Source organism: Aulonocara stuartgranti (assembly GCF_965226115.1).
Source record: "Aulonocara stuartgranti genome assembly, chromosome: 19".
Lineage (NCBI taxonomy): Eukaryota > Metazoa > Chordata > Actinopteri > Cichliformes > Cichlidae > Aulonocara > Aulonocara stuartgranti.
Genome location: NC_138955.1, coordinates 19,022,101 through 19,046,436, shown reverse-complemented (window position 1 = coordinate 19,046,436; position 24,336 = coordinate 19,022,101). Strand labels below are relative to the sequence as shown.

Below are 24,336 nucleotides of genomic sequence, written 5' to 3'. Positions count from 1 at the left end.
GGACTGCTGCTGCTCTTTTTTGGCACAACTTAGGAAACATGCAGCCTTTGATTATCAATTCACATTATGTAACTAAATAACATCTCACACTCAATCTTCCCTCTAATTTCTCACGTGTCTGAGCAAACTCCCTGAGCGTCCCTTGGACCACTGTGAGCAACAGCAGACGTGTGCAGTATGGTCACGCCAGCATCGAATCCATCCAAGTCACATGGTTTATTAAAATAATCAAATTACAGCATTTACATTTATGTTAGACTACTTTTAATTAACTGCTTTAGCCCACTTACAATGAAAATTAAAAAAAAATCTTGTTCATGATCTGTGTAGCATGTTAACACTATTGGAAGTAAAAATAACTTGAACTCCAATTTTGAAAACACAACTTTCTTTTCTTTTTTAATAAAGCTCTGACTTGTATTATGAGTCTGTGGTCTGGGAGAGAGTCTGTAACTTTCTGTCTGCAAAATACAGTATATAATGACCAATGCTGGGCAATTGATTATATAGTTACTTCTTCAAAAAAGTAATTGAGTTTTGCAAACAACAAAGTTTTTTGCAGCTGTTTACCTACAAATGCAGCCAAGGCGTTTTTTTAAACAAACATTTCAAACTATTCACAGAACAATCAGCTGTTTTGCATCAAATCTGATGCCACACAAATGATTTGTGCCACTCCAAAAAATAATTTCTGTCCACTATGAGATAAAGGAGAACAACAGCCTGATACCTGCAGGCCTGACAACAGGAGATGTATCACTGCTGTAACACCTGTAACATTCAGCAGTCGCCTCATTGTTCTGACACACACAACAAAACTACACTACACACTAACTACACAAGATTTGCGCTAAACGTCTCAAATCTCTCACATCTCAAAACACCGCCATCACTCCTAAAACTTCCCCCCCTTCCTAAACAACTAAATGCCGTGTTGCCATATCATTTTTCGACCAATAGGGAAGCGTGGGTTTTTGTTTTTTTTTTGTCTTTGCTCACAGGCTTTTGAGCATTTTGCTTATAAAACGCTGTTTTTTCTTCTCACAGTAAATATAAACAATGATAGTATTCAGGAAAAAAATTGCATATATTTTTATCATAACTCTGGTTTTACGTGTCCTCTCAACACAATTTAAAAACTGGTATAAAGTCCACAGTTTTTCCCTCAATTGTTCCGTCTGTCCTGCTCACATCTCCAATGGTTGTACACATTGTCATTAACGTGGCTTCACTCCACAGCAGCCACGCCGTTTTGCTAGCTAAAACACCGGTGTCGGCACATAAGGACGCTGTCATAGCCTGTCAACCACGTTGATTAGCTGCGTATATACGAATGTGAATCGCATCATTGGCTGGACTATGGGATAAGGTGGCATCGTTCTAATCCCATATGGGAGCAGCCAGTCACTTACTGACTAACACTGCAAAACAGAATAGTTTACCTATTTACTTTCATTTCAATTCAGGTTAGATTTTTTTTGTGTGCAATGCAGATTTTCTGTGCGCAGAGACCGTGCCAGCAGTGCGCAATTGCGCACGCCTGCAGCTTAGAGGGAACATTGTTCACACCTGCTGATGAAAGATAAGTTGTTCCTTAAAGGCTGTGTTCATGAGCAGCTTTTTTATATTTACTTTCACCTCCTGCTCACCTGTTTGCCTTTCTTCACTCTTCACTTCCAAACAGGGAAAACAAACAAAACAGAAATTGGGAAAAGTGGTCTTTTAAAAATTATCCATCCATCCATCCATCCATCCATCCATCCGCTTATCCTTTTCAGGGTCGCGGGGGGCGCTGGAGCCTATCCCAGCTGTCATAGGGCGAGAGGCGGGGTACACCCTGGACAGGTCGCCAGTCTGTCGCAGGGCTAACACATAGGGACAGACAACCATTCACGCTGACATTCACTCGCACATTCACACCTAGTGACAATTTAGATTAATCAATTAACCTATCCCCACAAGCTGCATGTCTTTGGACGGTGGGAGGAAGCCGGAGTACCCGGAGAGAACCCACGCAAACACGGGGAGAACATGCAAACTCCACACAGAAAGACCCCGGCCTGATGGAGGAATTGAACTCAGGACCTTCTTGCTGTGCGGCAACAGTGCTAACCACCGTGCCACCGTGCTGCCCTTTTAAAAATTAATTTAATTAAAAGAATTGCTTGTCTCATTTTGTCTCTGATTGATGTCATTTTGATGAAGAACAAGTCAGATTTCTCAGCTTTGGCTTAAAAGAAAAAAATCATTTCCCCCCCTTTCTGGTTTCCAGGTCCAGGGTTGTGCTGATTACACGATACTCTCAGTTTCTCTGTCAGGTTCCCGCTGCGCAGTATCCAAACACGAGATGGAGATAAAGAAAATGTTTCACTCAAGATGGATCCTCATAAAAGAACAAGCCAGACTTTTATACACAGTCTCATTCCACCACATGTGCAACCTCATATATTTATGTATACATGCTGGGTATATGTTATCATTCTTTCTGTTTCAAGTTTTAAGCTAAGGTCGGCTAAAAACATCCCAGCTTTCTTCCTTAACGCATATAATTTCGCTTGCTATTGATATTTCTTATTTCATTATTGGGAGGAAAGCAACTGATTGATTTTTGCCAAATCAAAATCAACTTATTTCTATAAAGCACCAAAGCCACAGGATCCTTCTTCTGTTTTATGTGACTCAAATACACCCCAGGAGTGTTTTTCCAGGCTTCCAGCTGAGCTGACGGTTGCTGTTAAGGGAAATATCTTCCAGTATTTTACTGCAGCCCAGTTTTCACGTACAGATCAAAATTCTTCATGACAAAAGAGAATTTTTTTTTTTTAAATCCTAGGCTTCGAGAGAGAAGTTTCTACCTTTATTAGATCTGAGGAGACGATGAACCTTTTCACCAGAACTTTTTATTCTCCATGTTTGCGAGTCTGTAAATTTCCTTGAGAGGTTACACAGGTACATCTGTGCCCCCCACACACACATTCTCATTTTGATGTCTTAGTGAGGACATCTAATTGACATAATGCTTACCCTAGGCCCATACCCTAACCCTCAAAAATGCCTTCAAACTCGTGGGGACAGGCTCTTTTGTCCTCACAAGTGACTGCTGGTCCCCACAAGTATAGTAACATTTTAATTTTTGGTCCTCACAAAGATATGTAAACAAGCCTACACACACACGCACACACACACAGTGTGTTTCTGACAGCAGAATTTAATTTTCAGGATTTCTCTCTCCTGTATTGCCGTGGCTGCTTCTGTCAGCCACTCTGTTTCCCCTCCTCTCTTCCTGCTGTTTTGTGCACAGGTTGTTCAGTTCCCCCCCTCTCCCTTCATCTCTCTCTTACTTCCTTTGATCTCCCGAAGCTTAAACCCATTGTGAAAGAGGAAACGAGAAGAAATGCGGAATAATCCAGCATTTCAGGCTCATCCTTTGCTCTTTCCACTGAGATCAACGTGATACTGCAGAACAGAAGGGCTGAGCAGCTGAGCGAGGATGGTGAAAGCCTCTCTCTGCTTCTCGGGACATTCGCCTGTCATACAGAGACAAAGGACTAAGAGAAGCACTGAGACGCTCTCCCTCCACACTCTGTACCCTGTGCACTTATCTGCAGTGAAAGACAAACTCCTTCTCTCTCTCCATGGCACATTTTGTCCGTCAGTCATTCTCAATAAGCGAACAGCTCTCGTCCCACTGTCTGGACTCACAGCTTAGCCATTTTTTCTGAAGGGAAATTGGCAGGATTATGAGCGAAAAATGATGTAGTGGTAAATGACGACCATTTGTCTTGTTAGAGAAAGACAAAGTGTTTAATCATAAAAGCCAAACATATCTGGGTGGATTTAAGAAGATCTCTCTAAACTAAAATTACCCTTCATACTAGATACTAGATCCCAAATCCTATCCACGCGATTTTCTAATAAATTACAAAATGTTGACTGAAGAACACCTTCTCATCTGCCATCAAAGCTTTTATTGTTTCAACACAGCTACGCTAATTAAACAGACATCCTTGAGCAAGCAGCGCAAATGAGACAGAGACGGATGTGTGTCGTCGCGCTAAACCGTGAAGCTGTTGTTGAGTAGAAGTGAAGGATGATGAATCACAGACGTGCTCTCTGTGGATATTTGCTTTGTGATAGTTTCAAATGTGTGAAGCAACATTTTTCAGCAAATTAGGGGCTCTGTGTGTGTGTTTGTGCAAAACCTGCAGATTTTTGGATGAGGCAGACTTCCTGCACCCGACTCATTTAAGAAAGCGGGGGGTCGCCCTCTGAAACACAGACATGACCCGTGCTTCTTGACCTTTTGGGAAATAATTTGCTCTCTTACTGAAAGTCACACGAGAACACTACTAATATTCTCTTGTCTGTACGGCGAATACAAAGATTCATCTATCTGTGTTCTGTGTAAAAATCTAACCACATCCACCTATTTCCAAAGCTTACTAATTACATCACGCCTGATTAGTCTGAGCAACAACAAAAGTTAATGTGAAGGAAATACCAGGAGAAAGTTAACTCGGCTTAAAGACAGGAGCTCTTTCTCTATCCTGAGGTTAAGTTGGGTCACTTTTTGTCCTCATTTAAAATTAAAATGCTTTTTGCAAGCTTTTCAGCTGCATGTAGGAAAACAATTGTAAAGCAAGTCCACTTGTTATCACCCGTTTTCAAGTTAGATGTCACTGATTCATCCAGATCAGGAGGTTGGACTGACCTCCTGTTGCCTTTGGAACTGCCTTAATTCTTCATGGCACAGATTCAAAAGGTGGGGAAAACGTTCCTCACAGACAGCCTCAAATACTTGTTGGAGATTTGTCAGCTGCACCATGATGCAAATCTCACATTCTAGCACATCACAAAGGTCTGCTGTTGGACTGAGATCTGGTGACTGTGGAGGCCATATGTAACTTACCAGTTTGCTGGCTGGATACACTGTGATTGGAATTAACATGGTCAGCAACAACACTCTGATAGGGTGTGGTGTTTTAGACAATGCTCGGTTGGTACTCAGAGGGCCAAAGTGTGCCAGAAGCCTAAACTGTTGCTACAAGGCAAGATGAATCCATGCTTTCATGTTGTTTATGCTAACCTTTGATCCGGAAATGACATATCAAACCAGGCAACATTCCCAGTTTTCTGTTGTCCACAGAACTGCTGTTCTCTAGATATTTTACCTTGGGATGTTTCTCTGTAAACCCTAGAGATGGTTGTCTGGGAAAATCCCAGCACAGCAGCAGTTTCTGAAACACTCAGACCCGCCTGTCGGACACCAACCACCACGTTACGTTAAGGGTCGCCCAAATCAAGTTTCTTCCCTATTCTAAATAATTTAGATCATTAAGCTTGTATAAACAAATCAAAATGACCTAAATTATATATACTGGATTGATACTGGTGATTCAAGTTCTTTAATAGCTTTTGTGGTTTATGGATTAAAAGCAGCTGTGTCAACAAAAGCTATGGACTGACAGAATTTGACGAGCTTTATTTTTAGTTATAATTTAATACATTTTTCTGCCCCTGGTGAAACTCAGAGTGTGCACTTGTGGATACGAAGCACTTGTGTTTATTTTGAAGTCATTGTTCTGCCTTTGAGGGTTTTGAAAACAGCAGGAGAGAAGATACGTCCTGACAGTGGCGGTCCTAGCCTGTTTGGCGCCCCGGGCAAACACTTCCTCTGGCGTGTATTTCTGGGATTTCACACAACCCAGGATTCAAATCATGAATACATAATGGGCTTGGATTTACATCATTATGAACCCCTTTCCACGGGTTGTGTGTGAGACATTAAATCATCAAAATATAAAATATAAATCTTAAATTGTTATTGATCCCTTTACCCCTAGTCCTAAAGTGTATATTTATTTTCTTACTCTTCTTATATTTATTGTTTGTTTACTTGCACTGTTGTAACTGGAGCATCATCGTCTTGTCTCTCTATATACTGGACTGTAATAAAGTTTACTTTGACTTCAGCAGCGAGCAGGCGCACTGAGGGCTCTCGCGCTCACTTTTCGCGTACAGAATTTCGAAAAAACATTGGTGCAAATTATAAGTCTGTATCATGATGTCTGGTGTTTTCGTGTTTGTTGTTTTGTTTTTATTTTGTTTTATTTTGCGAGTTGGTTATTAGACGCTGCTCCAGCCGGTCAGAGAATCCCCCGCCGCCCCGCCCTCTCCAGCAGGCGCACCTCACAAACGGAGGGCGCCCTTACTCCCAGCAAATGGGCGATAGAAAACCGATCAGTGCCTGTGCCATTCCCAATATGCGCTGGCTGATGTCGGGGCAGCATGAGTACGAGCAATTAATTTTTTTTTGCCGATGTCCGTGATGCCGCCCTCACCACGATGCCGCCCCGGGCGACACGGGCGGTCGCCCGTATCAAAAACCGCTACTGCGTCCTGAAACCTCAAAGAAACGAGCACGTGCACGGACAGAAAGAGAACAGGCTGCTATGAAAGCGCACACGTTTATCTGTGCTGTTATTGATTTCTGTAAATTCTTCTCAGCTACACAAATAACACACAGACAACACATCCCGTGCTAATTAGGCCTCGGCGGTGGCGAGAGCATCGCCTCACCGCTCTGCAATGATTGTTTTTGTGTTCTACATGCCTCTGCCAGCCCGCTCAACACCAGAACAGAAGTTCAGACTCTTTCTGGCTCAACATTTTGCGAAGTATCGGAGTGAAGCTGCAGCTCACATGAGACATGAGTGTAAATGAGAGGAAGAATAGTCGGAGAAGCGCCTCAGCCAAAAGCGCATCGATTCCCCACCCCTCACAGCTCCCACTGCTTCCTCCCTGCGTCTGATAAATGCCTTTCCTCATTTTGGTTTACAGTGCAGTTGTGCAGAGCGTGTGCTGGGTGAGGCCACGAAGGCAAGTCGATACACAGTGAAGTATGCATCCCTCTCAGCTCTTCTACTCCCGAGTTGTGGTTAGAGGGGGCAAGCTTCAAGAGCACTTTCTTGTGAAATTTCATTTCATGGTTTGTGTTTCTATTGATTTTTATTGGTCTTTGGACAAAATCAGTCACAATGCTGCCAAAAGGCCAAGTCCCCGCTGCAGTCATGTCTGGAAAACCGACAGATTCAGGGTTTTTTTTCTTTTAAGTGTGGACGTGTTGGGTGAAGGAGTGTATTTGTGTGGATGCGTATGCATGCGTGGCGCTGTCACGCTTCACCTTCACTCTTAGAGGCCTGAGTCTCGGCCTCCTTCGGCGTCCGGAAGCGCAGCGGTTCGCTCAGTGGGCTCGTCCCAGACATGGAGATGGACTGGACATGCACAATGTAGTCTGTCTCTTCCTCCAAGTCCCATAATGCACAGGATCGCGTGGTGGTGTTGACTTCCTGGATGAATCGCAGCATGCGCACGTCTTTCTTCTGTTGGAGGGTGACAGAGAGACACATGCAACCGGCGTTCACACTCACACTTTATTTCACTAAAATTAAACTTAATGACCGTGGCTCTGGGTTTGCCTGTTCATTTTTTATTTCCGTGTACAGTTTTATAATTCCTGGTCACCTCCTTTGACCTCCCGACTTTGTTACTTTTCCATCCTCTATCAGTCTTTCCTGTCTTGTTGGTAATTATAATTACAAAAAACTTACTCTTAAAGCACTTTTCTCAAAATTACAAAGTTTTTCACACAAATTAAACATATGCACATCAATCCCCCCCCTCCCGAGAATACTTAAAAAAAGACAAAACAATCAAGACGTGGCTACTCTGATCTCAGTGGTCCCGCCGCTCGGGAGCTCTTTGATTACTAGCCAAGATGCTGGAATAACCATTCACCAATTTAACACCCAGGCACATAAGAAGTAAATAAATCTTTAATGTACTCTGGAGCAAGGCCATTTAGTGCTTTAAAAGTGATTAGTAAGATTTTAAAATCAATTTGGCATTTAACAGGCAGCCAGTGTAAATTTGCCAGAACTGGAGTGATGTGTTCATGGTGCCAGTTAAAATTCACGCAGCAGAGTTCTGGATCAGCTTGAGCCGGTGATGTGAGCTCTGACTGATGCTGTTATAAAAGGTATTATCTCCTTTTATCACAATCAGGATCAGTATCAGACAACTTTATTAATCCCAAAGGAAATGCTTTAGTTATGATGACTGGTATGACTCAGGAGCGGATCGTCTACTAATCTCGAGGTTGGTGGTGCAATCCCCGGCTACTGTAGTCTGCTTCTGAGCATCTGTAAATCCAAATGCATCCATGAGAGTACGTGTGAAAGCTAGGCACAAAATAACACACTTGAACGAGGCTTGTTGTAAGAAAGCGCATTCGGTGCTCAAATAAAAGCCAAGTAAAGTATCTGTCCATTTAGCCTCAATCAAGGCGGGTGAAATAAATGCAACTCAGCAGCTGACAAGAATGATCTAATTCTGGAAATTGTTCTTGTTGCGCTAAACCAGGGGGGCTGAAACAGAGATCGGTTTCAAAAACAGCTCCCAGGTTGGTAGCAGACTGAATGAAAAAAGCTTATTTTGGGCCAAGGTGGTAAATTTTAAGATTTATCTTTGGTGAGTTTAGTTTTCACCGTTAAGTGGGTAAGTAGATTACCAACGCTGCTGGTGTTGTTGGATAGTAGAGTGTTGGCAAAACAGTCGCTGAGAGGAAGTGTGCTTATAAAACAAGAGGGCCAAGGAGAGAGCCTTGAGGGACACCACAATTCAAATTTGACAGGGGATCATTCATTACCTGTGGACACAGACAAAATAAATTTAAATACATTTCTAAGTTGTTAAATTGTGTTTTTTCTCAGATCTGTCTTCAGCCTGAAGTGATATCCTTACTCATTATGTTTGACCTCCGGATTTAAACATCTGTGTTTTGGACATTTATTGTTAAACGCTGATTTAAGATGGGATGCAAACTGTTTTGGTTTCTGGTTAAGAGATGCCTGGAACAGTTTTAAAATCACAGTCACAACGACCACAGCTAGCACAGTTAGCATTGGAAAAACCACACAAAACTGTGTGGAGGGAGACGTTGGAGAACCATAAGGACTTTTGGGAGCACTTGAGTTGTGCTTGACTTCTGAATTGAAGTTTTAATTGTCAGGTGCATTTCATGTTAGTGTTATAGAAAATAAAGAGTGAATATGCTTTTACCTTTCTTGCCAAGACTTGGAGGATGTTTGCGCTATATGATAGAGGATGAAGTTGTACAGTACTGATTAAAACCACCGCCACCCTTTTTGAATGCTTCAAACTTGTCATACTTTAAAATAACACCGCATCTGATATTGTATACATCTCTGTGACTGCAGCAGCTTTGACAAAACGGCGGGATTTGATGACCAGTGAATGAGAACAGCCTGAACAATAACAACTGCAAAGCAGCTGAATGTCCTCTGCTATTGTTTCTTATTATTAACTTTTATTTATAGCTTTAAACCACACATTTCCCAGCTTCCAGTGCTGCCATCAAACATGTCACTCCAGTCTCCTGTGGACGGGTGCATATGTGTGTTTGTACAACCACGAGATGGCAACTTGTCCCACGTAAATGCGTGGTTGTGCGAGAGATGTGTGTCTAAGCTTGCATGTTGACTTTTCTCCTGTCACACAGCTGTCATAGTCTGTCAGCGAGGGGACAGGCTGTCCGACAGGATGCTGTATCCTCTGATGATTCCCATAATGCATTCTGACTTGGAGTGAGGGAGCAACACAGGAAAGGAGGTGGCAGACAATAACCTGTGACAAGCCACAACTTAATTGAATTAGTTTGGGAGTTTCTTCAAGAAATCTTTTACATGCATTAATGAATGTACCTACATTATAGTACATTTACATGTACACTCAGGGGACACTTTATTAGGTACACCACCAGGAGCCTGAACCATTGATACGAATCAGGATGGAGCCATACTTTTATGTTGTTTTACTCCAAATTCAGGCCCTTTCACCCAAATGTCACAGCAGAAAAGGAGACTCATCAGACCAGGCAACATTTTTGAAATCTTCTATTGTCCAATTTTGGTGATGTGGTGTAAAATGTAGCCTCAGTATCCTGAACTTGGCTGACAGGAGTGGCAGATGGTGTAGTCTTCTGCTGCTGTACTCCATCTGCTGCTCAGTTTGAACTTTAGATTTTTGCATTAATGAGGAGTTGAACAGGCGTATCTAGTAAAGTTGTATCTTTAGCTGTAAAATTGTAATATGAGTTGCAATAAATAAAAGGTTTGGATGATTTTATTCCCTCCAAAACTTGCCTGAATCTGCTAAATGCTTTTCCATATGTATTTTTTTACTGCTTATAAGCACAGTAATTAGCATTAATGGTTACAGTGGTATAGAGGGGACAGAGAGTGTTACCGACCTGCTGTGTGATGGCAAAGCCAATGACTGGGTCTCCCTCGGGGATGTCCCATGACACCACAGCAGAGTTTGCTTTTACCTCTCTGATGGTCACATTGACGGGAGGCGACAAGCTATCTGCAGAGATAAAGATAAAGACAGAGAGAGAAGAAAAGGTTATTGTATGTTTTAAAGTACGAAGGAGCAGCTCTGTGAAATGACTAGAATGGCAGAAGTTTATTCAGTGGCGTGAATAAATGGCTCAGTTGAATCCATTATTAGGCCTGAGCACTAAAAGTGCGAATGCCCTATTGTAATCGCTCCCGTTCTTCTTGTTATTATCCAGACAAATGAATTGGCTTTTTGAGGGCTTTAACATGTTTGAAAACTCATGAAGCTTTGCACATGCGTCAAGCCTGGTGAAAATTTACTGGTCTCACTGGTTTGAGACCTGGGCACAGCAAAATGGCTCAGTAGCGCCCCGTACAAAGTGGGGAAAAATGAGCCCCTGCTTGGGCTTTTACGTAAATGTATGAAATTTTGTACACATGTGTAACATCCCAAGATATACCAAAAAGTCTATTGGACCCATGTGCCAACTCACCACCACCATTTTGAATTGAAGGTAACATTTTGGCATAGATTTTGCCATTTCCAGGCGTTGTACTGTTGCAAACTCCTCCTAGAGATTTTATCGGATCAGCTCCATATTTCGTCAGTCTAGACTACAGATCTGAGCCATATTAAATAGTGGAACTTTAGAGTTTTCACCTAAGGGCGTTTCTGTGGCGCCACAGCGAATTTCAATCATTCGCTTTGAAATTATAATTGGCTCTTATTCCCACATACATTGACCGATCTGTACCAAACTTCTCACACGTGATAAAGCTACACCCCCCGAACACATTTCAACTGCAATATTTGACAGTGGTTACAGCGCCACCTACTGAGAACAGGAAATGTCATGTTTTACACTTTGGGCTACAGTTTCAAGACGCTTGATGCCAGCAACCTCAAATTTGTTCAGGGAAGCCTGAAGGAGTTGGTCTTAGGTCACATTCAAAACAGTGAGTTTTCATAAGAGGGCGTGACCTCAGCAGCTTGGTGAATTTTGATGTTTTGCCATGAAACATGAAACTGATATACCTCAAAGAAATCTAGTCCAAACTCTCCCAAACTTCACAGACATTCTTCTGACATAAGTGACCTCACCTGCAAAAATCTCCATTACATACACTTTAATGCCAGATGAATTCTACTTAATTAAATTTTCTAACATCAGTAAACCTCACCTGCTAAGACCTTAATCCTCTGACAAGCAGGTCAAAGTTCATTAATGAAAGAGAGAAACTGTGTTTGCCCTGGAGTTCATTCCGAGTTTGGCTGGTAACACCTCACCTGTGACAGTCCAGGAGGTCGGATGAATGCACCACCTCAGCTGGCTCATTTTCATGTGGAGGAGTAGAGGCTCTTAGCACCTCCTATCTGCCAAAAGATCCTCAACGTCTAAGTCAGCAGTCATAAAGGCTTAAAGGTTTGCGACCATTTGGCTAACTCCAATTGGTGGGCGAGTTGGGTGGCAACTGTTGGCCAACTGGTTGCTGGAGGTTGTTGGCAAGTTGCTTGCATGAAATTGGTCACAATTCTAAGTACATGCTAGTGACCAAAGCAGTTAACATGGAGTTTTTGTATACTGCAGCAGACTCTTTGTGACCAATTACATCTAGCAACACCCGGCAACCTCTAGCAACTACTCGCATACTGACTGGAATTTTTCCACTCACAAACCAGCTGGTCTGCAGGACTGAGGTCTTAAGCTGCATCCACACTGGGAACGACGTTGTGACCAAGACGATACAATGTGAATTACATTCTGCAACAAATTGGGCGTGACCAATGAGAGAAGTGAATACTGATGATGTGACCTGAGGAGATTAGTAATATATGAGAAGGTTAGCTAGGCAGCTGGAACCTCGACTACAAACGCCGTCAGCTTCAAAGCAATGCGCAACAAGCGACTTGTTTTCAGCCCTTATTTCTGCCGCTTGGACTCTCAGTTTCATTCTTTACGGTCACATTCAGTTACCAAAGTTACCGAAGGTGATGGTCATAGTGAGGGTGGGAACGTAGATCTACCTGTAAACTTTTTCACACTGCATTTCTTTAAACAAGCACTTCAAAATTACAGTCAGGTGTTGCTACCAACATGGCTGCTGAGTGGGAAGACTGGGGTCTGGAGGGATTGGTTTATGGCGTCATCTTTTACTTCTGTGTGCTTGTTGGACCCATCAGCAAACTGTGACTGCAGCTAACGTGTCTGTGTGTGTGTGTGTGTGTCTTGTTTTCATCTAAGTGTCATATTTCATGCTCTAAACACACTTCTAGTTTAATTGGGGTCACGGGCTACAAGATTTGAGAATAATAATTTGTCTCATTATATAATTAAGTGTGAGCTGTACGTGTGTGTGTGCGTGTGTGTGTGCATCCACCGCCTGCTGCTGAATGAGACTGTAATTACTGTACGAGTTCTGAACAAGCACATACCCAGTGGTGGCTGTATTACATGAACGTTTGTGCAGATCAGAAGATCAAGGCGAGAGATTAAATAACATCATCATTCGATTTGTCCTGAAATGGATTTTTCTTCACTTTCTTGTTTTATGATCACGTCTCCTTCTATTCTTCTTTCCCCTCAAACAGAGACGCCACACATTCGTACCGTCATAGTTCAACTGTGCCCTAAAGTCACGATCAGTATGCACCACAGATCCATAACTGACTGGAATTCATGTCAGTACAATCAGTTATGACTCTGTGATTTATAATTACACCTGCATCTAGTGCCTGACTGTTATTCTAGTTTGTTGGCTTTATGAACTGGTTTGAACTGCTGAATCTAATATTCCTTGAGATCTTTAGTTGATCTAAAAACAGGCCTTATACAACCAAGTTTTACCATTTACTCTTTATTTTGGTCCACATCAGGACCATAACCTGTCCATAACTGCTTGCGAATTTAATCGCCCAATCACATGGCAGCAAGTGATTTAAGTGACTTTGAACATGCTGTGGTGATACCAGACGGTCTGGTCCGAGTGTTTCAGTAACTGCTGGGATTCCCACAGGCAGAAGAGCTACTTCCTGAAGCACCACAGTACTGTCATCTGAGTACAGGAAACTGAGGCTCATCAAAATTGGACAGTAGAAGATTGGAAAAATGTTCAGTCTCGACTTCTGTGGTGACATTCAGATGGTAGGGTCAATATTCGGCATACACAACATGGTATCATGCATCCCTCCTGCCTTGTATCAACAGTTCAGGCTGCTGCTTGTGGCATACTTTGAGCCTCCGAACAACCGAACATTGTTAAAACATGCCACCATGTCAATCCCTTTATGACCACAGGATACCATCTTCTTATGCATAGCTGGACTGGCCATCGGGCATACCGGGCATTTGCCCGGTGGGCCGCTGGCGATTTTTTGTTTCTATGGGCCGATGGATTTTTTTATTTATTTTTTTAGGAAGGGTATATATAATGAAAGGTGTTGGATTGGCCAATTGGTCATGATCGACTCTGGGCTGGACCAATTACAGCCGAGGAGGCCGGATGCACCCTCCCCCTTGTTTAGCAATCACATGATTTTCGCGCATTGCATGCCGGGAACTCGTGGCAAAACAATCCAAGTACCGCATCAAATGCAAGCATTTGCAGCACCGCAAAACGTTCATTCTCCGGTTCCAATAAATTCTTGTTTTTTCTTTGCCGCACAAAAAAGGAATGTACAAAACAAAAGGAGAACAATGCCGGTCCGTACAAAGACAGACTCGACGAAAAGACAAAGAAAAGATACGAGGAAAAAATCAAAGCAGTGAAAGGGTCAGACCCTTACGAGCACACAGAGAGACAAAAGACGTTAGCATGCTGCCCAACTTTCACCACGCTCAGATTTATAATTACACGGTTCTTGGAGTGAGTGCATACACTCATGAAGTTTAGTAACTTCAGGTCACTGCAACAAGCCCAGGTACAGTTTACTGACGGATGGGTGCAGGACCTTGAAATGCACCGTGTAGAACGAAAGACCATCGTACGAACAAAGGTAAGTTTACCAGTCTCACAAATCGTCTTCATAAATACACATTCGTTAACCGTTTATTAATATAACCTTTGAGCTCAACGGTAATTAATTAGTAGTGGAAATAATTTCTGGCTCATTACAGAAATGTAGCAGTGACAATAATATTGTATGCTGTAATCGTACTGGACAATTAGTGATACAAAACAACTGTTTTATCCTGTGAATAAAAGTATATATTTTTGTCAATGTACCATGGTAATAACAGAAGTGAAACGCAATATTGTGTCAGGACAATTCACTATTTATGCACAATAAACACAATAAACAAAGGAGCATAGCGCGACAATTTCTGTTCAGCGCCAGACTTGCTTGTAACCTATATCACCAGTTATGTTAAGAAAAATGACGTATTAACTACAACAAAACTCTGACCTTTGTGGGAATGCTTGGAGCAGACTAACCTGTGAGCTGGAGTGTTCTGGGACGTTATATTTGGTATATCCAGACCATCCGTCGGCTCTTACTTCGGAAACATGGCTTAAAAAATTTCTCTTCAACGACGTAATCCGAAAAAAAAACGATCTCTTTACCCGTCGGCTTGTATAACTGATTTCAATTGAAAGCCTGCGTGCGCTAGTACCTCTTGCCACAAGTTCCCAGAATCCTTTGCGGTTTTACCCTTGAATGACGTCACATTTTCAATCTTTATCCTGGTGGGCCGGTCTCTAGTCAAAATGCCCGGGCCGATTTTTTGTCCCAGTCCAGCCTTGTTCTTATGGCGGCTTCCAGCGGGATGACGATGTTGAAGAATCCAGCAAATCGGTTACTTGAGCATGGCCTCCATAGTCACCAGATCGCAGTCCAGTAGAGCACATATGGGATGTGGTGGAACAGCAGATGTCATCATGGATGTGCATCCCTCTAATCTGCAGCAACGGTGTGATGCCATCACATCAACACGGACCAAAATCTCTGAGGAATGTTTCCAGCACCTTGAATCTCTGCCAGGAAGAACTTAAACAGAGGTCTAACTCGGTAAAAGCAAGGAGCTTGTACATTTTCCAGTGAGTGTAGATTAAATCACAAATTCTCCAACTAAATGATGCATCATATCTGGTCCAGCTATCTGAAATGGATAAAGTGGAAACTATTAGAAATGTCAGAAACTGAAAACAAGGGCATTTTCGACCGTGCGTCCCATTAGGGAGTATTTTTAAATTTGTGACATGTTTGGGATGTTTACATTCTTGTTTATGCAAATAAGAGAATAAGCTGCTGAATATTAAGGTGAACAACCTAATGCAGTGTGTCACTGTCCCTCTCTGTTCTCCGTTTTTGGTGTTTATTGATATTTGTAACAAGGACCAGTGAATAAGGATGAGGAGAAGTGGTCCCTGTCAGTGAGGCTAATGGGACATAAATCTAATTCAGGTAATAACACAGTCAGCGTGTTATTGAATAGGTTAACGCTCGCTTGCCCTTCGACGGGAAAACCTCACAGGATGATGAGCTGCTGCGGCACTTGTTTACACCCTGACACGCTGCACGTTTAGAAAGAGCGAAGCAGAGCCAAAGCAGGCCTCTAGGTTACTTGCTTCCACTCAGCCTGCAGCCGATGTTTTGATAAATAGCCCGACTAACAGCAGATGACAGGAAGGAGACCCACTGCATCTCTTCATCCGAGTGGGGGGCCTGGATGTTTGAAGTGGATTTGCTTTTGTTTACTGTCTGCTGTTTGCCTAAGGGACAGGCGCCACGGGCTGAGAGGGCTGATGGAACAGAAGAAATCACAAATCAAAGTCATTATCTTTCCGCGTATTCTCCTCCTGCTTGTGAACGAATGTTTAGCTCCTAATGGAGAGAAAAACACCGCTTTTATTCAGTGATGTGCACCATCGCTTTGTTTGCACATGCTCAAAAATATCTAGAATCATATATAAAAAGATAGAACTCGATATTATCCGATTTTATAACGACAATAACCGAGTGGGTTAATTTATGTTACACAGAAACACTTTGAAGGCTCAGTTTGCATTCCTGCACTGCTTCCTTTGTTCTGATGTCGATTAGTTTTGGTTACTTTCATTCAGTTTTTTTTTTTTTTGCAAAATGGCACCAAGTCACAAACCGACTCATCTGCAGGTTTCATCTTCGCTTTGGGCTTCAGTAAATATCAGCATCAAAGGCTTCTGCAGCAGTAAATCTGTACTGTACGTCTGTTACTCACGGCTCACTGCAAAATCACAGTTTAGTGATTAAAGTGGAAAAATACAATAAAATCAACGGTTATTAAAACATACATATACTTGAGATGGATGATAAAACATATTACAGTGGCACAGGTGGTACACTTGAAGGATAAACATGTACAAAAAATTTTTTTATGATCACAAACTGTTTTCATGTCTCATTGCTGGTTTAATAAATAAAGAGCCTGATCAATATTTCTGATATGTTATTTAGTGATTTAAATTTGACATCTAATGTATCAACTGAAAGGTTTTTTCTCCAAACATTTGTTATGTGTAGAAACTGTTTTACTCATCTACGCTCTACCACAGCGGTCCCCAACCCCTGGGCCTCGGACCGTGAGTCGTTTGGTACCGGGCCGCGAGAGTTGAGGCTCAGGTATGAAATGTATGGTTTTCAGGGTTTTTATCGGTTTTCAGCGTTATTTTGTTATCGTTTTTATCGCCAACTCTGTTTTCCTGGGTCTTTTCACGTGTGTTATGAATAAATCTTCTTTTTTTCGGTACCGGTACTAGTTTTATTTTGTTGTATTTATCCGCGACACCTTAAAGGCCGGTCCGTGAAAATATTGCTGGGCATAAACCGGTCCGTGGCGCAAAAAAGGTTGGGGACCGCTGGTCTACCTGACTGCTCGGACCAGCTCATCATTTGGGACCTTTGCAGAGTGCCCTCTAGTGGATAAACTATGCAACCCACTCGTCACACGGTTGGAGGGTGTTTCTCCCGTCTCTTCTTAAATTTGTGACTCCCTAAATAAGATGCATTAGTGTTTAAGCAGAAACGCCCCCCACAAAAACAAAAAACAGGTATTACACTGGGTGAATGAATGACCCCAGCAAAACAAAGCCTGTTTTTTTGCTTTTCTTTCACTAATACTGGGATCCCTGGAAGAGCTGGGAATGACGTCACACAGCCCTGCCATCAGAGGCAAAAGGAACTCATTTATCTCTTGTTAATCAATACAGGTGAGGCTGGTTCATCAAGGCAAATGTCTTTAAAAGATCCCTTGAAATGCCTGCAAGGTCACGTGTGCATGCGATAAAACGGGGTTACATGACGCCTCAGGATCAGAACAAGGACATCAGTGAATCACTCTTGGGTGAGGAAAGTATTAAACATGACAGAAACACAGCAGCTGCTCATCACATATGTGCTTAGGACCCCCATCGTCACACTTTAACGTGGGATTTTTCAAAGAGCAGGGTGGAAATTTTCTCTGTTGCTATCGTCGCTGATGGGAAGTTATAAAAATGGAGGAAAAACGTACGTTCTAACATGTGGTTAATAGTGCTGTTTTTTTTTTTTAAAAAAAGGGTCTGTTTGAAGTCATGTTTTTTCTTACACCTAACCAAAGATCAATCGAAAAGACACAAAAGTTGAAAATGGCCGTACACAGGATGCAAACTGTGTTCTGGGTGAAAGTTAATGATTTATATACAGCCACGTCTCAGTTCCTGTTTTCTCAGGGGAAGCCAGTCCTGACAAGTCGTCAGCTGACAGAGACTACTAAAAAGGAAAAACTATAACTGAAAAGAAAGAAAGGAGTGAAATAAACATCATGTAGAGAGAATAGAATTTAATATTGCAGATGTGATAAGAGCATCAGGCTGGTGTGGCTCTGCGTCTCCTCTCAGTGATCACGGACTAAAGTCTGATCTGTAAAGCTATAACTGTACCTGGTGTCTCATGTCTTTTAAACCATATAATTTCGCACAGAGCTTATTAGTTTTTAATAAAACCTCTAAACTTTGGATCTTGGTGAAGCAACTTTCTCCTTGCTCCTTAAAATGAAGCCGTCTGCTGCAAAGCCCTTTGAAATCAGGAATGTCTTTCCTGCTGGATGAGCTTAAATAATGAAACGCACATTTTCATTGATGTCCTTGACTTACTTACTTTGTTTCTTTCTCTTCTATTGGATACACTGATGACTCACTGTTGCTTTGCATTTTTGAATTATTGTGTTTCAAGTCTGGGAAAAAAAGACTGTCTTCTTTGTTCGTGAGTCCCAAAGATTAAAGGGTAAAAACATGTCCTTGTAGTTCTGCTACATGAAGTTCAACTCTCTCTTCGAGTGTCCTCACATCCCACAACTTCTGGTCACTTTGTGCCCGTCTTTGGCTCCACTTTCACATATGACTGCATTACACTTTGGGGACAAAGAGAGGGGATGCTGGCCGTGATTTCAGGTCTTAAATATCCACATGACATTAGAGTCCACTCTAATGAAACACCAGACAGATGTCTTCATAAACTCTCTGCAGCTCACAGTCTGCATCTCCCCAAGAGATGGGGGTGACTTTGAGCAATGACGGATGTGTGTGTGTGTGTCATTGTTAGCCTGATGATGATCAGAGTGACAGCTAGTTGTCTACCCCACACTGTGCAGTGTAAAGGGTGACAGCTCCTTAATGCCCCCCTTCATTAGAAAACTCATCAGGACAGAATGTGTGTGCATGTGTGAGCGCACAGTCAAGAGAGGAGGCTAATTTGCTGTTTCACAACACAGACTTGTGTAAACACGCACACACACACACACACACACACAGTCTCCATGCATAAAGTCCATCATTGCTTAATGAACACTCTCGTCTCTCTGTTGACCTTAGAAAGAAAATCCTCCCTCCTCCTGCTCCTGGTAGAGATTATGTAATGTTGCATACTTTAGTTTGCTTCAAAGAAAAAATGCTTTTAATTGAATCTCATCTTTTGCTGATGATGATGCTGCTGAAGTTTGCGCTGAACAGTTAGTTGAGCTGTTTTGTACTTTGCATTAGGGAGCTGACGGGTTAATGACCGGCTAATATCTCTGAATCGTTTAAAATCTGCTGACTTTAGGATTACAACACATCACAACACAGGCCTATCGTTAGTTTTATACAGCACATCTGTACCATGAGCTGTGAGACCTGCCTGTACTCTACACATGCTTTGAAAATGAAGTCTATGAGTAAAACCCGTCTTTCTGCACTACACCATCAGTGTGATACCTGGGCCGACAGCAGGGGCTTTTTTCGAGTGGGAGATCATAAAGCTGGGTGGTGCTCCAGCTCCCATCCACCCCTGTGGTGTGATATTATTGATTTGTACCACCTTATTACAGCTCTGCAATCCTCAGAAATGCCTCTCTCGGAGTTAGGCCTCTGGGCTGGTTCTGCTCCCTGGGATGCTAATGAGTTAGTCTGCATGCTTTTGAACTAACATGAAAACTGCCTGTTAGCTACATCATATTTCACTGTTATCTCGCACTTAAGAGGCAAGTACAGGCCTCAGGTGCTGCTTACTTCCTGTTCTCCTCTTTGAATCACTTTGTGCTTCGCTGCGCTGCTACTAATTCATATTTAGCAAGTTAAAACACTTAGTTCATTTCCAGCTAATAGTATGTAAACAGTCACTTTGTATGGAAGGTGCAACAAGCAGTAGGAACACTTTGGCGAGGAGAATAATACAGTTTTAAATTAGCACATGTTTATTATCCAGGGGCAAAGCTGACAGCAGTACCGGAGGAGCCGCAGTGGCTTGCTGCATGCTCCTCCATGCTAACGTGTTATTAGGCCTCCGAGCTGCGTGCGCGTCAGGCGTGCTGTGCTCGCAGAGGTCAGCTGGCAGCGATGCCCTCATTCATCCTTAATGTGCCATGATAGAGCCATCAGGATTTTGTGCTGATCTTGAATTTGCCCTTGCATGTGTCAGAGGAGACCTTGGCATGTGGCCTTGTCCTTGCAGATGCACACATCTATAGAAGGATAACAGAGCGACTGAGTGTGGAGGGACCTGAACACAAAGTGTTTCTGTGTCTCCTTTAGAAGCTGAAGAAGCTGATAAATAATTTAAAAGTGCTTTATTCTAACGCATGTTTTACACTCTCTCGTTTCATAATTGATTGCCATAATTCCTTTTCCATAACTGACAGCTGCTTCCCAGCTGATCCACCTCTCATCCACAAGTCTGCTTTAAATCTTACGTAAGCCACAAACAGGAGCTCACCCTATGGATTTCCTCTTTTCTGCTGCTTCTTTGTCCCATCGTTTGTTTCAAACAGCTGCCACCGCTGATGGATCTGTATCCACCACCTCCGTGTCAGAGGAAATCCACCACAAACATTTCCTCTATTTCTTCTTTTATTCACTTTTGCTTTCAACACCTATTTTTCTGACAGTAACGGACACTTGGCGCTAAGCCTCCCCCTCACACACACACACCCCCGCATCGGCAATGTGTTTTTGTCTCTTTCTTTTTATCTTTTGTCTGCCTCTCCAACGCTCCTCTCCATATTTCTGTATAGCTACTACATTGGGACTTTTTGGCAGCTCCTCCATAGTCTGCTGTGTACAGCTCTCTGCTACTTACTAACACGTCAGTGGGAATCTGGGTGCAGAGAGGAGATGGTGGGTGAAAAGGGGAGACGGTAACCTTGCTGTGACTCATTCATGCACTGTTCTATTATTGATTAGCCTCACGCTGCTCACACGCTGCCTGCTGATCCGCTGGTTTACTGTGTAGGCAGATGAGCTGCTTATAAATGAAGAGCAGCTTTCAGTGTGAAATATAATCCTCGTATAGTTTTTCCTTCATGGGAAAACGTCCCCGTTTGTAAGATGTAACCCACCGCTTTGTGTGGCTCAAACTGAGCATGTTAGCCGTTACCATCTTGGCTGTTAAGAGCCAAAATTAGGTTATGGAGACAATGCAGGGTGACTTAATACCTGCTAATTAGTGCCAAGACCCCATCACACAGGCCTAGACACCAATTGGTCACCATCTGGTAAACACCTGTTCCTTGGGAATGTGCTCTAGGAGGTTTGCTGGCGTGAAACTGGTTGTAAAGAGGCATAAAGCACTACAAAGAAAAACAACTTGTGATTGCTTTGGTTATTGGTGATTGCTGCAGTCACAGCTTTCACCTCTAGCAACCACTCGCCAATCTGCATTTGCGACCAGGCTTGCTAATCTAAAAAAACTGAAGCAAAGCCATCTTGAATGGCATATTAATATAATTAAAGAGCTTTAAAAATGCTCCAAAACACAATCGTGATGTCTAGTTTTGAACAGCAGTGACAATCTATAGTTTCAGTATTCAGTGCTCCTAAAAATGCACAGATTAGAGCTTTACAAGTTAACTACAGAGACTTAAACCTTTTCAGATCAGGTCATAAACCTGCTGTAAATATACTTTTTATTTATTTTAATATGAGAGTCTACGGGGATAGCTTCATGTGATCATTTGAGGGGCTGCTGTGTTTTGGCACTGCTTCATTTTAACCTGAGGGTTTCTGCCTGTGCTGAGCACCGCGATGAGCCTCGTTGTGAGGCTGAGAGCTGTTTTTGCTCTCACCATCTTTCCTTTTTAAAACCAGATGTAACAGGAACAATACACATTACAGGCTACCAACCTGTCAAAGCGTATTCTCCTCTGTTGTCCCACTGGATACTGATGGGTACCACAATTTAGCAAATGAACATCATGTTATTGTTTCCTGAGATCATAGCCGAAGTGGAGTTGAGGGTCGTTTTCATCTTCCCTGGCAGACTAATTTTTTTTTGCTGGCCGTTAAGACACTTCAGCACTGGCTTCAGACCATGTCCGTCTTTTATATACAGTCAATAAGCGAGGCCGTGTGGGTTTTCTGCACGTGTGCCTCTCCGTTCTCCGTGGTGCAGTCTGCATTTGTACACAGCGGCTCTGTCAAATTATCACACCTAAGGGTCCTTCTGTCCCTTTGCAGAGAAATGAGTTATTTACTCCAAGGAAATGAATTTTCCAACCGAGCAGACCACAAGAACAGGGAGGTGGGGAGGGTGGGCTGTAAAACTGCATCTCTCTCCTTCCTTTAAGTGCGCAAACACGCACATTTCTCTAATTAAATGTCAAAAGGCAGCGTATGAAAATCAATGCAGCATTGTGTTCAGAGAGAAAGCCAGGCAGCTGATTCAAAAAGGCAAAGGAGTGCCGTGAGGCTGATTATTTGACAAGCCCACTGTTAATGAAATCTACTCTCAAATCAGGAGCAAGCCACCCCTCCGGCAGTGAAACAACCGTGCGGTGGGACGGGGCTGACGCTGGGCTCACAGCTTGATGCGACGTTATGAATATGATATTAGCGCTTCATAACATACTTTCCGCTTTTCTCTGTATTTCACTTCACAGTTACTGTAGCTCCCCCTCTCTCCCTGTGGATTTTCTTCCAGCCTTTTAAGCAACTGGGAAAGTAATGGCTACAGTATGTGCCTGCGAGGATTCATATCACAGACAGGTGCAGGGGGCGGGGGGGCGTGGAGACAACGTGAACAATATGCACCTCCGTGTTCCTCTCCCTTTGCCACTGGCGCTCTCCATGTTCCTCTTTGAGTTTCTCTCTCTCGAGAGCCATCTCCCTCTTGCATCCACTCCTTTTCTTTCCTTCCATCCATCACTCTCCGTGTGTGCGTGCTTCTCTCTCTCTCGCAAATATTCCCGTAAGAGTAGCACATGCCCTGAGGCCCCTTATGGAGGATCGAGGCCCCCCTCTGCCTGAACCAGACTCGTTGCTCAAGTTTGAGAAATTTACAGCATCTTAAACTTTGTGGCCACTCTGGCAAAAGAACAAAAATATCCCCTGACTTATTTATGTCAGACACACTGGGGGCAAAACTTTCGGGACAGCAGACAAACGAGCAAAAGTGTGTGGGTAACGGCAGGGCAGGTACCTTCCCGTGGGTTCCACCTGTGCCTCAGATTATTCAAATGTAAAAAATACACCATCTGGCCCATCACACATAAAAACAATCTCCCCACAAAACACAGCAGCAAATAAAAATAGTATTTTTATGCTCTGCTGAGGAGAGCTGGGTGAGAATTAGAAATCAAGTGGCCCACGCGCAGTTTTGTGCTTAAATCATCATTTAAACAGAACCAGGCGGATCGATTTCTGCTGCTCGAGTCCCGCTGTGGTTCTGAATTGGAAATTTGGAACCACAGTACTAAGCGACTGATTACAGACCGTAATGTGCTGTCAGGGATGTAGGCATAAATTATGCATCGCAATCACTGAAGGGATGCATGTCTGTCTTCATTCGGAACAAGGAAATAACTATTTTAAAAATCAACACAATGTGATGACGAAGTTTTAGATTTTGATATGGTTTCAAAATATTAACAAGATAAATGGTTGAACTGTGTAACACAGTGCGCATAGTGTACATGCTAAAAAGGGAATAAGGAATATAAACTTATTTAAACCTATTGATAAAGATATTTAATCATATTCTATTTTATTAACCAAGCACCATTCTACTTATTTAAGATATTTCTTACAGGGAGTGCAGAATTATTAGGCAAATGAGTATTTTGTCCACATCATCCTCTTCATGCATGTTGTCTTACTCCAAGCTGTATAGGCTCGAAAGCCTACTACCAATTAAGCATATTAGGTGATGTGCATCTCTGTAATGAGAAGGGGTGTGGTCTAATGACATCAACACCCTATATCAGGTGTGCATAATTATTAGGCAACGTCCTTTCCTTTGGCAAAATGGGTCAAAAGAAGGACTTGACAGGCCCAGAAAAGTCAAAAATAGTGAGATATCTTGCAGAGGGATGCAGCAGTCTCAAAATTGCAAAGCTTCTGAAGCGTGATCATCGACCAATCAAGCGTTTCATTCAAAATAGTCAACAGGGTCGCAAGAAGTGTGTGGAAAAACCAAGGTGCAAAATAACTG

General features: G+C 42.7%; 1 protein-coding gene across 2 annotated transcripts in view; it reads right to left on the bottom strand.

The window, feature by feature from the left end:
• Window positions 1-24,336, bottom strand: part of fndc5a (fibronectin type III domain containing 5a) — a 48,243-nt gene that overhangs the window by 10,875 nt on the left and 13,032 nt on the right. For both annotated transcript variants that reach the window (XM_082516165.1, XM_082516166.1), the window contains 2 exons: window positions 10,331-10,446; window positions 7,184-7,382 (listed from right to left, as the gene is read on the bottom strand). In XM_082516165.1, the coding sequence (XP_082372291.1) occupies window positions 7,184-7,382; window positions 10,331-10,446 (315 nt within the window). The remainder of the gene's footprint in view (window positions 1-7,183; window positions 7,383-10,330; window positions 10,447-24,336) is intronic.